General features: G+C 43.0%; 2 protein-coding genes across 4 annotated transcripts; one reads left to right on the top strand and one right to left on the bottom strand.

The window, feature by feature from the left end:
• The first annotated feature begins 207 nt into the window (after window positions 1–207).
• LOC136428830 (uncharacterized) lies at window positions 208–12,249 on the top strand. Of its 3 annotated transcripts, XM_066418608.1 has the most exons (5): window positions 208–376; window positions 2,207–2,337; window positions 7,962–7,991; window positions 10,111–10,198; window positions 11,482–12,249. In XM_066418608.1, exons 1-4 carry the CDS (start codon window positions 240–242, stop codon window positions 10,155–10,157), a joined length of 345 nt encoding a protein of 114 aa, XP_066274705.1. In that variant the 5' UTR covers window positions 208–239; the 3' UTR covers window positions 10,158–10,198; window positions 11,482–12,249. The 3 variants fall into 3 exon arrangements, with proteins under 3 accessions (XP_066274705.1, XP_066274707.1, XP_066274706.1); XM_066418610.1 differs by lacking the exon at window positions 7,962–7,991; XM_066418609.1 differs by lacking the exon at window positions 7,962–7,991 and having other exon boundaries at window positions 10,108–10,198.
• On the bottom strand, window positions 12,142–16,600 carry LOC136428828 (lipopolysaccharide-induced tumor necrosis factor-alpha factor homolog). Its single transcript, XM_066418606.1, has 5 exons — window positions 16,324–16,600; window positions 15,148–15,381; window positions 14,121–14,132; window positions 13,505–13,708; window positions 12,142–12,598 (listed from the first exon to the last, which is right to left on the bottom strand). The coding sequence occupies exons 2-5, from the start codon at window positions 15,357–15,359 to the stop codon at window positions 12,487–12,489; spliced, it is 540 nt and encodes a 179-aa protein (XP_066274703.1). The 5' UTR covers window positions 15,360–15,381; window positions 16,324–16,600; the 3' UTR covers window positions 12,142–12,486.
• Window positions 16,601–16,664: the final 64 nt, after the last annotated feature.

The raw sequence follows: 16,664 nt of genomic DNA, 5'->3' as shown, positions 1-16,664 counted from the left end.
TACAGTACTAGACACTACATCACCCAAGGCAAGATGTTTGCGATGACGGTCCTCCTGCTCTTCGAGATAACCTCCTTCTGAAAGATAACAATCTCCACCCTATATATATATGTATCTGGGACCTGTACCTAGCTAGCCCAATGTGGCAAAAATGTACAACAAAAGTCAGTTATTAAGTAACGGCTGATTTCCCTCCATCGTTGTGCTACAGTACTAGACACCTCATCACACAAGGCAAGATGTTTGCGATGACGGTCCTCCTGCTCTTGACGACAACCCTCATGCTGCCTGAAGAAGGAGACGCCTTACCGCCGGGGGACTTCCTGAGGGCCCTCCTATGCGCACAGAAGAAATTAGACCAGGGCTCATGTTACTCGTAAGATACATTACTATATTTCATATTTCATCGAAATATACATTTCTTGTATCCTTATATCTGTTAACTTTGAACATGTTTTGTTGTGACCTGTACTTAAATTAGCCAGGTCTGGTAGAAAAGTGCAATACAGTCAAACCTGCCTAGGCGACCACCTTTTCAACGCGACCACCTGACCATGGCGACCGCTTTTTGTCGGTCCCGAAAATTTCCCCCATAGGCACAAGCATTAAGCTGCCTGCCCAAGGCGACCACCCGTCCAACGCGACCGCGACCGCCACGAATTGCGACCGCACAGAGCACAATCCCTGCCCATGGCGGCCGCCTGATTTTCAAGCGTGTGGTGACATCGGATCATTTTGCTGTCGGATTTCAAGGAAATGTTTTCAAGACTTTGAAGGACAAAAATATATGGAATAGCAATGTTATAGCACCGATTCCTCCATGAAGTGTTTTAATAAAACGTTCCCCCTATAAACATTGTAAAGACAAATGTTTGTGATGTTGTTGTGCCTATCGTAATCTTATAGTTTACCGCAAACTCAGTTCGGTTTAAACTCAATTTTCAAAACGAATACGTAGTGCATGGCGTCAAAAAGTCAGATTTCACACAAATTACTATCAATTTCTTGTATTTTTAACAAAAATGTGTATGTGTCTTACTAAATTCCGCCGAAAAATGACTTCGCGGCGGGCAAAACATCGGGCGAGAAATGTTGTTCCTTGGTCCCGACGCCATCTTGGATTTGGCGCGGCTTGGATGTGGCGTACCGCTGACCTTTCTAAAACACGATGCTTTTGTGTATGAACATTAACGAATACTCTAGTTATTGATGAAAATTAATATTCTCATTTTCTTTTTATTTCCATGAATCTCACAAACCTTTATTGGACGCTGTGCATTCTGCTGCACTGACTTACCTTTCGATGCGGTCGCACAGACTGACAGAGTTTGGCGGCGCGACGAAATCACACCGTTCCGATTACTTTTCATCTTTAGTTGTCCGATCGCAAACTTTTTGCCCCTTTTATCCATCGGCGCCCCAAAAAAGGCTGGGGCCAGCAGATGTTTTCTAGGGATTTGTCTTAGGCCTTAAAACTTCGATGATGTGCATGTGTGTGTGTGTACTATTTAATGTAACGTGTGAATGCAGAAGGGCGCTGCGAGATCATCGAGGCAACCATTGTTTTGTAGTCAAAATTATGACGAAAATTTTTACACGATGTAGCGGCATAGAATTATTACAACGATAACGGAAAATGTAATTTTTGGAGGATCTTTCTGTCAATGAGAATTGAACCTGGTGGGGGTCATGCTGTCTAAATTCACATAATTTTCCATCCATTTACGTACTGTATTTGAAAACCTCGACCTGGAAACATGTGAGTGGAATCCTCTTCATGGCGACCACCTGTCCATCGCGACCGTTTTTGCTGGGTCCGCCGGGTGGTCGCCTTGGGCAGGTTTGACTGTACTTCAATTATTTATTCAATTAATCTACAAACAAGACACTATGATGTGATGTGATGTAAGTTCAAGCAAGCTTGAAAAGACAGACGATATGTGAACAGTATAAGTAGGTACCAGGGAAATCCCCTTTGCTCTTTTCGACAAGTACAATGAACAGTGGACCACAGCTTAACATCCCATCCTAAGGACTGCGACTCTTTCCAGTAGCCTGCATGTCGTATGTGCGACAACAGCCGGGATTCGAACTCCCAACCTCTTGGTCCAGAGGCAGGGTCGCTAGCTACTGGACCACGCACGCTAAAAGGAGCTAGAAAAATATGAACATGTCCACAATTTTGTCATGTCTTTTCCCTCTTCAGATGGGAATGGGGAAGAGACTACCGATCTATTCCATTTGCCAAGAGGGGGATGGATCCGAAGCAACTCAAGGCGCTGTGCTTACTCAAGTATGGACCTCGAGTCTGCGACTCACCCCTTCTCAACATCAGATGTGAGTTTCACAAAATTTACATGTATATCATCCTTTATAGTATATATTCTACTATCATGCTACGGTCACAATTGTACCGGTGCCCATAGGGGGTGTAGCCCCGACTGGAACCTCTCGATGCTCTCACGATTAGCTAACGTCGTTTATCAGTTACCGGATCCCGGGTGATTTGATGGCTCCGAGCTTTTAGAAGAAAAAACGGGACCCGGCCCAGTAGTAGCAGGGTGTTCCACGGGGCCATGTAGGGGTCATGCCCGAAAGTGGAAAAAAAACAGCCCGTAAACTACCCGCCGGGGTCCCTTTTTCCAATTGTGACTGTGGCATAATGCACAGCTGTAGTATAGGTGTGCTGTAGAGGAGCTTTTTGTTGAAGGAGAGAGGTACTGGGATCGTCTCCGGTCAACAAAAGCCCCTGGTTGGGAGTTAAGCCCCTCTCACAGCCGACCATGGCCTCTCAACATCCTCCAGACCATGTTTGGGAGTTAAGCCCCTGTCACACTCAGCCGACCATGGCCTCCCAACCTTCTCCAGACCATGGTTAGGAACTATTCGTGAACGGCATCGGTGACCGGAGGCACAACGATCAAGTAGCGGTGATAGAAAAACGTCCTTGGCCCACGGACTAATTTCAATGAAATCGAGTCATGTGTGTGTTCAGTCTTTCAAGATACACCAGATGACTCGTTACAGAGAGATGAGCTGATTGAAGGTTTCGTTGCGGCTTCCCACCTGCTTCCTCTTCTTCCAGTGGACGGGTACGAAAGGTCCGTGTCCTAATCAATTTACCTCAATGGACCATCTGTGGCCCCGGCACTCGGCGGAAATTCGTTCTCTGCCCAATGTTCGATGGTCTTTTATGGAGCTTGAAACTTTAAAGTGTTGTTTTCACGGATTAGTCTGTTAAATTGATGTCATATCTACTATAAGCATCTTCCTTTTCATACGTCACATCCAATTACTGTAGAAATCATACATACGCCCTTTTTTATCAGTAGTATTATTCCAGTTGTGATGAAAGAGCTAAGAGAATCGAAAGAAATTAGGGCACGTTCACTTTGTTCGCTCCAGTGAATTGAGACAAAATCGACCTTAATTTGGCCCGCTAACAACGTTTTGATTGTGCTGAGACTGTTTAGATGTAATTCAGGGCACGAGAGTTCCAGAAACCATTGATTATACCGCCTTTGGCCCAGGTCGTGTCAAAATGAGCAATCAAAGTTTCAACAGGTGACATCATTACCCGCCAACAAATCAATACGCATTGTGTACTGAAGCGGGTAACTCACTGGCCTCCGACAATGGCCCAGGTCATGTTAAAATGTTAAAATGAGCAATCAAAGATTCAACAGACGATTATCATGGCCTTCTACAGAATCAATACTCCGCGTTTCTTTTTAATGACTGGCTACCCAATTTTGGAACGGTTATTCGAAGGACAATTAAATATGGAGAAACTTTTAACTGTTCGCCAACCCAGGAGATTTAGCTCAACGGAGGTTTTGACACAATCGCTCAGTCATCTGATCCCGAAGCCACGCTCCCTGTTCTTTTTCGGCATTGAAAATAGAACAGCCTCCAACAGGAGGTTCTGTACGTTCGATATGGTGTTCGATAGGATCGGTCAACGGCAAGAATTTATATACACGTCAGCAGTGGGTCAAAGGTTGCTAGAAGTCGATACCACCCCCCGTTGAGAAGGTTGGTTCGCCCTGATTTTGTGGCAGAATCACGGTAAGTCGGTCAAAGTGCTCGTTATCTACATTTTACAGCCGGTAGAATCATGCAAATTTTATCAATGAGGTCATCGGGTAATTTCCGGAATATTGACTTCATTTCCTCCTTAATAAACTCTTCCTATATATACATAAACATATACTTCTCTGTCTTCTGCATTTGTATTACCAAGGTACACAGATATTCAAACCTCGCGAGATTTGGAACAAGATGGACTTTCTTTTGAATCACTAGGTCTGGGGGTCCTAGAAGTGTTGCCCACCCGCCCATGCCCGTTAGCGCACACCGGGAAACTCTTACGGTGTTGGTTTCAATTTCTTCGCTCTACAGGGCGTCAGTAATCAGGAAGACTACATAGAGAGAAACAGGGAGAGAGAGACAGGGAGAGAGAGACAGGGAGAGAGAGAGAGAGAGAGAGAGAGAGAGAGAGAGAGAGAGAGAGAGAGAGAGAGAGAGAGAGAGAGAGAGAGACAGAGAGACAGAGAGACAGAGAGACAGAGAGACAGAGAGAGAGAGACAGAGAGAGACAGAGAGAGACACAGAGAGAGAGAGAGACAGAGTGACAGAGACAGAGAGAGGCAGAGAGAGACACAGAGAGGCAGAGACACAGAGAGATAGAGATAGAGACGGAGAGAGAGACACAGAGAGAGAGGCAGAGAGAGAGACAGAGAGACAGAGACAGAGGGAGAGAGAGATAGAGACAGAGAGAGACAAAAAACAGAGAAACAGAAGCAGATAGAAACAGAACCAATGATTATATCTCCATTTTTCATGGCGGTAACAAGACGAACTTCGCACAGAAAACTAAAACATTTCCCCGTGACGAGAGCGCGTGGCAGAACTCAGGTGCACTCACCTCCGCGAACCCATTAGTGTGCGGCAAAACCCTGATCCGATCAGTCGGGGTGGAACCCAGGAGCAGTCGTGTGTTAGTAACTTAAAACTCGTTACCAGCTGAGCGGAGGATGCTCTAGGGACAGTTAAAGGTAATGGAAAAGCGGAGAGGATTTCCTGTGGGTAACAACCTGCGTAACAAACTTCTTCCGTCGATTAGACAGATGGGCACTGTGCGGTCGTTATCGCAACTTGTTGATATCATCTCATGTTTGAATCTGTGAATTACACTTTGTGAAGTTTCCTAAGTAGAATTGCTTTCGAGTTGGGCTTCAAACGTGAGTTGGACACTTCGGAAACGGCGCTGTCTCGCAGTCTTGAATGTGACAGCACGCTACCTAAACGCTAGGCTATACGCTACTAATCACACCAATGTTTCGAAAGGAACTACGATTTCAATCGATCACTGTTTTGGCATGCTACATAATTTATTAAATCAATCAAGCACATGTATGTGAAACGAAGCTTGACCGGTCGTAGGAGGTCTTAATTCCTTGTTATAAGTCATCATCGGCCTCCGTAAGTCACTCAAGACCCTCTCGTAGATAACATGATCGGCCTCCCTGCTGCATCAGCACTGTGCATGGTCGATTGCCCTGCTGACTTGGAATGCGGTGAGATGACCTAGATACCTGAAGGATTAGTTGTTGCTCTTTTATTGCTTATCTTGGTATATCTTAGGGATGTCTCTGTAGCTCGACCGGTAGCAGCCTCAGAGTTGAGCTACTGGCTTCAATTAGCTGATAGCTGGGAGACCCTGGTTCAATCCTGGGAAGGCATCTCGGTTGGGGCTGCACTCGTCTTTCGTAGGGACGTAAATGGGGTCCCGTGTTCGAGGAGGCTAACAACCCCTCCCTGTAATGCAAACCGGGGCCCGGCCGGGCAGCTTGTGGGAACGTAACATATGATGTAAAAGACAACAAAAGAAGCAAAACTTCAAACAAATAATCCTACGCATATATTGTGTATTTTATTTGGTATGCATTTTTTTATTTGTCGTTTTCGCAAACAGCCCGGCCGGGCCCCGGATTGGGAATGGGACCGAAGCATAAAATATACCCTGCTACAGAAACAGCAAAGAAAATTGCTGCTCTGTTTATACTAGGCACTACAAGGGTCTGAAAGAAGGTTCTTAGCTTTATTTAGCGTTAAGATATTCCGAACTACCGTAGAGTGGAACTCGTTCCAACCAAGTACAGTAGAGGCATCCTCAGCAGATAGCTTGAAACAACGCTTGCTGCTAGATGCGCAAAGTTTATGATCAGGTATGACAGGTCGCATAGTGCAATATAACCAGTTGCTACCGCGCCGCGTACCTGAGAAGCTGGTCAGTGTAATGCTGAAGGGCGGTTATACCGGCTATGTAGATGAAGATGTAGATGCTGAAGAAAGTTGCCAGTTGCCAAGTCCAAAAATACAATGCTTAGCCTATGTCGAGAGGACTTTGCCCATAAGACGATCCCTGATGCCAATGATGGACCACCACTAGCCTCAGGCACACTGTTGAACAGAATGGATCTTAAAACTCCAAGCTGCCGCGCCCGGATATAACCGGGATACGGTATTCCCTGGAAGAAAATAGCACTGTGCACGCGTACAGTTATGCTTAGGTCCTATTTCCAATCCGGGGCCCGGCCGGGCTGACAATTAAACAACTCATAACAATAATATACACAGTTGGTGTCAATGGTTAATTTTTGCAACTTTTTCGGTTGTTATGTTGTCTTTTACATTGTACTTTTCGTTCCCGCAAACTACCCGGCCGGGCCCCGGGTTGGGAATTGCGACCTTAGCATTAGTAACTTGTTAGTAGTAGTTCCGGGCTGTTTCGCGGGTTACGGGTCGGAGGTTTGGGATCAAATGCAAACCCTGAGAGCATTTACTAGGCTGAAACTCTGGCAGCTGAAGGGTAAAGCTTGTGTGTGTCTAGTATAAAGGCCAGGGTCCCAGCTGCGTTAATCTTCGTTGATTAGCTCATCTAGATTCTCCATCACGGCTAACCAACCCGATTGACGAGCGCCGTGGTACCCATAGCCTTGAGACAGCTCCTCACGGCCACGATAACGGATGCGTGCTCAGGGACACATGACTGTCAAGCCTGCCTGATATCTCATGAATATACACATGCACGGATTCAATAGCGAGTAGCAACGGTGAAGATACGCGCGAGGCGTTTGGGAAATTAATGACGCCGCAAGTACTCTGGATCCAGTAATTGCTTGGTTCTGCAGTTTGATGATGCAGACAGCTGAAGAGCAAGTCACGATTACTACAGTCGATCGTTCTCCTCTCTAAACTTCGATGAGGGAACGGCGGAGAGAATTTCATCACTGACATTAAGTTTCACTCGATTTTTACTTCTTTTTGTGAAAGAAAGGATAGTCGGGTGCTATTCTTTTTTACCTTAAGGAGTTTTCTTGGACCTGATTTTGGTGAAAAAATGGATAGCCGGGATGTTATCCTCTTTTTTCACCATAAGGCGTTTTCTTGAAGCTCCATTTGGTGAAAAATTGGATAGCGCGGGTGATATATATTTTTTCACCATAGGGATTACTTGGATGGTAAAAAAATTAAATGACCCATCCAAATACCACTATACCCACTGTTTCGATTGTCCTGTCCTGTTTCCTGTAAATGTAATACATAACTTATCAGGTCTTCTTCATCTGAGTTAGATTTGACCCAATATTTAAAGAAAAGACTCTTGTAGAATATGTTACCTGGGTTTACATTTCTCATCTAATTTACAGTTGATAATGAAATTTGGAGACATAGGGTAAAATGCAACGTAATGTTATGTAAGGAAAGATGATATCATGGTGAAGTAGTCATGCGCGCTACACCTATATGTATGGTCATAAATTTATCAATTAATGGTGTCGTCATTTTGATTTTTGGCATAATGCCAATGTCTTGTGTTGCGTCCTTACCTATACATAATTAAGTTATCATATTTTAAACTTTTGTTAATTCTACCTTTGTTTCCATCATATCAGTTCGGTGGTCTTCAAAAACACACAGGAAAGGTAAGGAACAGTTCGATTTTCGTTTGTTTTCAGTTTTGCTCTCGGACAGAGAAGGACAATGTGGCACTGCACAACTTATCTGAACAGTGCCACACCAAGAGAGCAGTAATTTAAAGGTTGATAAGGTCAACGTACGTAGCCTCATAACCTTTTTTGAGGCCGTATGGGGAGTGGATTTTTTTCCTTCCACCCATCTTTACACATGAGTGGAGTGAGCTAAGGAAAGTCGTGTAAAGTGCCTTTCCTTAGGGCATAACATCGATGGCGTCAGGGGATTCGAATCCGGGACCACTGTGTTCTGGCCAAAACACCCTGCCGTTATGCCACACGACCCCAAACCACGAGGAACTGTTCATCAGGAGTCCGCATCACATCGATTCAACAAATATGACACAGCAAAACGATCTCACATACTTGACTGAACGCATCTTTGATTTTTATCTCCATGAAAAATGGAGATATAGTTTTGGGTGTGTCTGTGTGTGTGTTTGTCTGTCTGTTTGTGTTTCCGCACTACTGTAGTCAGCATAACTCAGGAACCTCTTGATGGATCACGATGATATTTGGTATGTGTGTAGGTGTTGTCAAGCCGAAGTTTAAGGTTGATTTTGGGCCCCCTGGTATGTGACCTTGGTACTGCAGCAGAACTTCAATTTTTGTTTCTTTTGACCTGGACGTGCTATGGTCTTGATTTTTGGGTGGCAGATAACTTGTGATGTAATTAAAAAATGGTGTAGGTTTGGGCCCCCTAGCAGTTTACTATGGAACTGCAGTGGCGTTATTGTGAAAATCTTCTAAGGGGAATAACTGAACAAAGGAAAGACGGATTTCCATCATATTTAGTATGCAGGTAGCTTAGGCAGAGATGTACACAATGAAGTGCAAATTATGCTAATTGGGACTTAATTTGCATAGCTAATGAGGAAAATCTTTATTTGCAGTGTTTTCCATTATAAGACTAACATACATGTAACATATGTAGTTTATGGAAAGTGGAGCATCAACAGATACCAATTATGCAAATAAATTCCTGATTTGCATAATTAATGCAAAAACACCGAAACTCATCAAATTGGAAAATTATAGGACTATCAATATTGCAACATGTGTAAGTAAGATAAATATGTTTAGAATTAAGCATATATTATGTAAATGTGTAAGTCATTTGCATAAATAGAATTGTTCATGGAGATATGAGGTCGCGGAACTCTTGTTCTGTCTGTCTCTATTTGCATAGTTTTTTGTGGAAGTGGATGCGTCATAAGTTCACATCTTTATTTTTTCTACTTGTGATTCCAAATTTGTTTCAATTAAGCTAATGTTTGCGTAAATAGCGAAGTCTTCCGAAATCAAAGAAGATGAGAATGAACCGAAATCAAGAGTTTATTGTTTGATACACTGTGCTCTATGTGATCAGTCATACATTTCACGATGAAGGCAATTTTTTCCCCATTTATTTCTTTTTGCACGCTCGCATTACTTTTTGGATGCAAGGGGATGTCAACCATATAATCGAATCAGCATGAACAAATAGTATCAGTCCACCGTGTTCTGCTGCTGCAGTGGTCTGGACACCCTGCAGCTGCAATCAGTCTTTCTTCAAATCTCTCCACCGTGTCTGCATGTTCATCCCGAGCTTCCTTAGCTCCCGTAGTTATCTTTCTGACCGTAACCGCGTAGTCCTCTAGGCAGACTTGAAAGAAAGAGGACCTCTCTCTTTCAGGTCTGCCCTCAGGTCTGCCCTGTATGGCGTAATGGTGTTTGAACAGAAGTTTTTGGGTTCGGTTCACAATATTGATGATTAACTCGCTCTGACTTCTTTTTATATATTGTTTACCTGGACGTCTAACTTTCACAGACGTTTGTTTGTTTTTTTGTTTTGTTTTTTTGTTTGTTTTTTTGTTTTGTTTGTTTGTTTGTGCCTTTATTTACATTCGAAATTGTTCTATTCGGCCATCAGGGCCGCTTTCCAATGACGTCGTTTCGCACGCTCGCATCAATTTTGGGTGCAACGGGATGGCATCCATATAATGAAATCAGTATGGCCTGTGCTGGAACAGATCTCTGGGGTTCGGTTCACGATGTTGATGATTAACTCGCTCTGTTTCCTCCTCAGCAGCAGCTGACGATGACCGCGTGAAGAAGTCAGCAGAGTGGGACAATTAGGAGGTCGCCAGTCATCGCTGACTCCAACTATGTTAACCGAGGTATTACCTATTATAATGGTAGCTCATCTTTGTTGGTAGTAATCATAGTCCGATGCTAAATTTAAACTTTCTTCCAGCACAAGACATACTAGTACACAGATCAAATTTTCAACGACCACTGTCGCCTTCTTCAAGATCAATAACATATTACCTGTTGAGTAATTACCTGCTATTATCAGATTTCTGCTGCGTTGTGCAAAAGTGCGACATAGCCTTGCATTTATCGATCAATGTGACATCAGATGCCCTTGCTTCTTTTTTATTCAACGTCTATAGAGAAGGTGATCATACTAAAGCGTTTTCATCGCTTCTCGTACGCTAAACGGTGTCATATTTAACTGCAAATGGCATGTACTGCGTATACGTTTAGCGGTATGTTGCAAACGAGGCAAAGCTAAAGTTTGGGTGGTAAGTTTTTATAATAAAAAGACTAGCGAACCGTGCAGTTGGGATGTAAAGTTTCAATAAATCCGTCTATCTTTAAGGCTTTCCATATCTTTTCATCATTTATTGCAATGTTGCCTGGTCACGCAAAACCGTGTGAGTCTCCATGGCAAGAATCTTAGGTCTAAATACATATAAGGAGATACATGTAACGCAGTTCAAGTTAAGAACCGCTAGATATCGGAAGAGCACACTGCCCAACATGGTTGACCTACTCAACGACAAAGTGTTAAGCCCCCCTCTCACTGGACCCGCGGTACGCTGGCGGCATCGCTGCGTCCTAAACTGGATATGTGTTACCCTTGACTCTATAATGGGAATATCATTCAAAACGTACAAGTATTACCAAAAAGACATTAAAACACCCAAAGCTTAAAAATATTCGGTTTTTTTATCGATGGAATTCGTTGAGTGCTTTGTCAATTCGATCGGCCGCAGCGACGCCGCCAGCGTGCCGCGGGTCCAGTGAGAGGGGGGCTTTAGCGCCGCACTGCCAATAAGCATTTAGACGAGTACACGTATACTTTAAAAGTGAGTATTGTAAGCCGAAAATGATTTCATCAGGTTGGTAGAACATAGGATATTTGGAGCTTCTTTTAACACAACCAGGTAAAGGAAACGTCAGCAGGTGAGATTACCTGGTTGTGTTAAAAGAGACTCCAAATATCCTGAGTATTGTAAGGTTTGTAATGTTTAGCTTGTGTATGTATCTTTATTACATTTAGATCATTTTCAATATAAATCAAACTGCATTTAATCCAATGAAGGCTGCTACTGTATGTAGTACTGAATAAGCCATTCATTCATTCATTCATTCATTTGCCTATTTCTACTTGCAGATATGTTCCGAGATTTTCAAGAACGACATCTTAGAAGAACCTTCCGGTGCAGAGCACAGGATTGGAACTAAAGTTATTGCGTGTCTTGCGATTTTCATGTATTTGTTACGCTGTAAACCAACTTCATCAGTTCTAAAGCTTGTTTTTTTTATGTTTAGGGATGTATGCTATGTTAAGGGCTTCTATATATTCTTCTGGCCATCAGTATAAAGCTATCTTACTACATGTATGAGGCAAATATAGCCCCGCCCACCTCCGTCAAAACGAAGAAATGAGAAATAAAACACGAAAAATGCACGGACATACAGCCACTCTCTCATTGTTCGACCCGCTAATTGCCATGATATTATTGATTGAACTGATGGTTGAGGTGAACAGTAAGAACGCGGGGCTATGGTGACAAATTACAGTCCAAGTTGTAATGGTAATGTCTGCGTCAAAATTCCTATTGACTGATTTGTATAAAAGCGGCAAATATCAATATGTGTATACGGCAGAGCGAGTGAAACGCAATTCTCCAACCATAATTGAATTCGCTGCTGCCCCTCAACCGAAACGAAAATATCGATGTTTGCATGGAAAACAATGTGACTTATCGCTTACTGTGCAACGTTACGTAAATTATTTATCTTCGATATGGCGAATGAAGTTATCCCGATGCGAGAGTCGTAAGTTTTATTGAAATGTTCCAGAATGTACTTATCAGATTTAAGCGTAGATGTCCTACTCAATAAACATAACGTTATCTTGGGTGTATACAGCTCAAAATACTAGTGATGTTTTCCATGCCTGTGTAAACATTTACTCAGAACCCTGATGTGATACATAGAACTCGTTATTTCCTATCAGCCCGACGACTGATATTGATGATTATCAAGTCAACTTCGTAAGTACCAGTGGAACACCCCTTAAAATCAACAACAGTAATACACAAATAAACAACATTACTGTCGCGGAGACGATTGTGCGTTTCAACTATCGACATCAAGACACTACATAATGCGGTCACAGTTCATATTCAGCTATCTTTGAGTGACACATCGGGCAGTAGTGTACGGCGGTACTTTCTCTGTCACACAACAGGCAGAAGGGCAACAGCAGGCAGATCGGCCAGAAACTGAAAAAAAAGAAGAAAAACATACACAAATTGACATTTTACCCAGCAGTAACATATGAGAGACATGCTGGACTATCTCATGTATCGCACGATGTGGGCACCTCTAAGTTTGAGCCTAAGTAACCTGTGAGTGGAAATCACCCACCATTAGTTGACGTAGCTATTGGCCTTCTATATTCAACTTTCTTGTTAGAAACAGCCAAGCAACTGTTTTGAATCTGAATGTGATTTTTTTCCGTACCGACAAGCAAATTTCCGTCCCGGGACGGAGGGACGGTTCCTGGAGAGAGCCCTGGACCGTCTTACATTAAATCCGGGGCACAAGTCTTCAAACCGTCTATAAACCGTCATCTGTCAACGTAGCGGTACCAATAATCGTGCGGTACGTATTATCGTCCACTTTGGGTCATGTCAAAATGTCGAGGCGTATCATACAAACGCCAGTTCTCATGAGCAATAAAAAACGACGTAAGATCCTTGGTTCATGCGAGATGAATGACGTTTTGAATAAATCGGGCATTATTGGTACGGCTACTTTAGGGCTGCTTAATATTGAATTCTTTTGCTGATTAGAAATCTATTTGATTTTCCGCCTACCACAAATTGAGTGATTGAGTGTGTGAGTGAGTGTGTGAGTGAGTGAGTGAGTGAGTGAGTGAGTGAGTGAGTGAGTGAGTGAGCGATTGAGTGAGTGAGTGAGTGAGTGAGTAAATTCCGCAAAATTCGTATCGTATAGAATATCATGAATTCATTCTATATTTCGTTTGTTTCTATAATGATAGCAGTGTATTGTATGAATGCTGTAAAATTCGCATGCATTTCGTTAAAAACTCATATGAACCCGTAAAATTCGTATGAATGCTTATAGGCACCTCTGATAAAGAAAGGATAGTTCTATAAACCTACATGCATCCCAGCAGGGACGTGAGACAGAGCAGGCCCTCGTTGGCCCCTCCCTCCTGGTACGACACGTGAGTGACCACGTTCCTGTGGCAGATGTGGCAGTATGTCGCTATGGGCCTGTCCCCGTGGTCGTCGTCTCTCAGGACGATGACTTTGGGGTTTCTCGCAGGGTACTGGGCATACTGGTTACCGGCCCCTCGTGGGTAGGCTCTAGCCCCTTCAGATAGAAATACAAACAATTTAGATCAGAGGAATAAACTTCAGAGTGACCACGTTCCTGTCGCCATGGGCCTGTCCCCGTGGTCCTCATCCCTCAAGCCCCCCTCTCACTGAACCTGCGGCACGCTGGCGGCGTCGCTGCGTTCTAAATCGGATTTGTGTTACCCTTGACTTTATAATGGGAATATCGTTCAAAACGTACAAGTATGACCAAAAAACACACAAAGCTTTAAAAGATTCGTTTTTGTCGATGAAATCTGTTGAGTGCTTTGTCAATTCGATCGGCCGCAGCGACGCCACCACCGTGCCGCGGGTACAGTGAGAGGGGGGCTTCAGGACGATGACTTTGGGGTTTCTCGCGGGGTACTGTGCATACTGGTTACCGGCCCCTCGTGGGTAGGCGCTAGCCCCTTCAGATAGAAACACAAACAATGTTTGAATCAGAGGAATAAAGAACCGTTGATAACTTTACGCAAGGTAAGAGTTGGAATTCTATATCCTATCCAGTTGATTGAGTAAATATTACCGAGTGAATCTTATTACCTGGATGTCTAACCTTCATCGACAATAACTTTATAATGTTAGCAATCAAGTGAAGGATGTCTAGCATTTTCTACACAAAGAAATGGAATACTAAATTTTCTGCTACGTATTAGATGTAAAAGATCTTGAAATATGATGCAGAAAACAGAAAAACCAAGACAACACCGAAGAAATTCTTACGTAAAAGAAGGGTCCCAATATTTCCCTGGAAATATACCTGGGTCAATATTTGGTAGTTTCGGGCACATGGGAGTAGATAACCCTTTTTAGAGAGGTCAGCCGAAAGGGATTAAGGACTTATAACATAGAAACTAACTGAGTCGATTTTGTTCATCATAATTTTATGATCGTAGCCAGGCTGTGGTGGGGTGGGGGCGGGGTAGGGTAGGGTATAAATGAGAAAGCATGCCCTCGGATAGGACGTTAAATGCATATGGAGGTCCCTGGTTGAGGAGAGCCACACCTTGAGCACGTTATTAGTTAAAGAACCCTCCACACTTATCGAAAGATGCTGGGGTCATTTCCGGTGTGAGTGGATCAAACCTTACAGTATACGGTATATAGGCTACAGAATCTTCCATACTCAACCCAACTATTAAACACCAATTTGTAAGGTGTAATTTGTTATATATGCTACTGTTGGTTGTACATTTTGTCTTTTGTATATATTTTCCGATTGTTCGATTGTTTGAATGTGCTCCTTTGTACTTTTAATTTCAAGACTACCTAATTCAGCCAGTTTACTTGAAAGAAGGTAACATCGTCTGCAATGCTGTTTTAATATCTGTATGTGTCAATTCCTGAATATACCATTTATATATGCAATCTTCAACAAGTTGGAGTTGGCAGCCTCAAAAAGAAAGAAGAAGACCATCTACACATCTGAATTGTAACCTGCTGGCGGTGGTGGTGGTGGCCCGGCGTAAGGTGGTACGCCACCCTGCGCATTATTCTGGTACTGCAGCGGCGGGGCACTTGGAACCACTTCACTGTACGCTGGTGGTGCATCGTCAGGTCGAGTGGGGACGAGTCTTTCACGTTCAGGACGTCTGTTATAAAGACCCGCGAAGAGTGGTGAACTTAGATGTCGCCGCATTTTGAATCACCTTCCCTGGTGTCTAAAGAAATGATAAATGTTGTCGTCAGCACCGAAACCAAAAAAGGCAGACCTACCCACATACCAAATATCATCGTAATCCATCCAGAGGTTCTTGAGTTATATAATGACTACAAAATCCGTAAACACAGACAGTCACACACACACGCGCGCACACACACACACACACCACGCACACACACACACACACACACACACACACACACACATACATACATACATACAGACATGCCCAAAACTACATGTATATCTCCATTTCCCATGTCGGTAACGTAAGAATTAAAAGACAATATAGCATTTGACATGTTGAAGATACTTACAGAGACTAAGAGTGAATACTAACATGATACTACATGATTCTAAATACTGTAAAGAATTATTGACATCAGGAAAAAGGACTGCTTTGACTAAACGAATATAATTATGTACAGAATTCACACCAAAAGTTATACCATCTGGATAGAGTGGACGAAAATATTTTTACTTAAAATCCGTCGAGTTGTCTATCTTTTTAGTGGTGCTATGTGTTATGTTTAACTCGTGTGTTGGGACTGTACATTGCAAAGTGTCGCAACAGTGCGAGTCACTGTGTTGATGACTCATGTAGATGTGATCCTTGGTAAGTGATGACGTTACGACAGTTTCATAAGGGAATACCCATTGTGGGATCCTTTCGTCTTACTTTCCTTTACTTCAAAAGTACAGAAAAAATCGACTACTTGTCTGTCATTCACAGTAGTACTGTATAGTAAACAGACAGTCACAATGAAAAAAGGGGAACCCTGTCAAATTTCCGGCATACCCCGCTCTTGCAAAAAAACGTAGGGCCACTCTGTGCAAAACTACACTTAACCCGTCCTTATTGATATCACCATTGTATTCATACCCATAGCAGGGCAGATTACACCATATCACATGCTGAAAAGATATAAACTTTACTCACCTGCTTTGGAATATGTTATGTTTGGCTGACAGCTTCCTCGAATCGCCTTTTTGGTCACGTAGGGTCTGGCAATGTTTATAAGCTTGCAGTCGTTTCGCAATCGTTTTTTGGGATCACGTTAACAGTAGACTTGTCAGACAGGTTAAACAAGGGTTGTCTAACCAATATTGTCTCATGTTGTTGAATAAGAGACACCTACCGACATGTCACAGAGTTGCAGGAATGGAGTTGTTCCTTTGCAGCTAACTTTTACGTCATCTGTTTGTGTTTCAGTTTAATGTGGCACAATGGCGACTTCATAGCAATTCTAATCAGATTTTAAGTGAAGAGGACATTTTCCA

Source organism: Branchiostoma lanceolatum, chromosome 2, assembly GCF_035083965.1.
Source record: "Branchiostoma lanceolatum isolate klBraLanc5 chromosome 2, klBraLanc5.hap2, whole genome shotgun sequence".
Taxonomy (NCBI): domain Eukaryota; kingdom Metazoa; phylum Chordata; class Leptocardii; order Amphioxiformes; family Branchiostomatidae; genus Branchiostoma; species Branchiostoma lanceolatum.
Note: the sequence above shows the minus strand (reverse complement) of the source record. Positions and strands in the feature narration are given on the sequence as shown.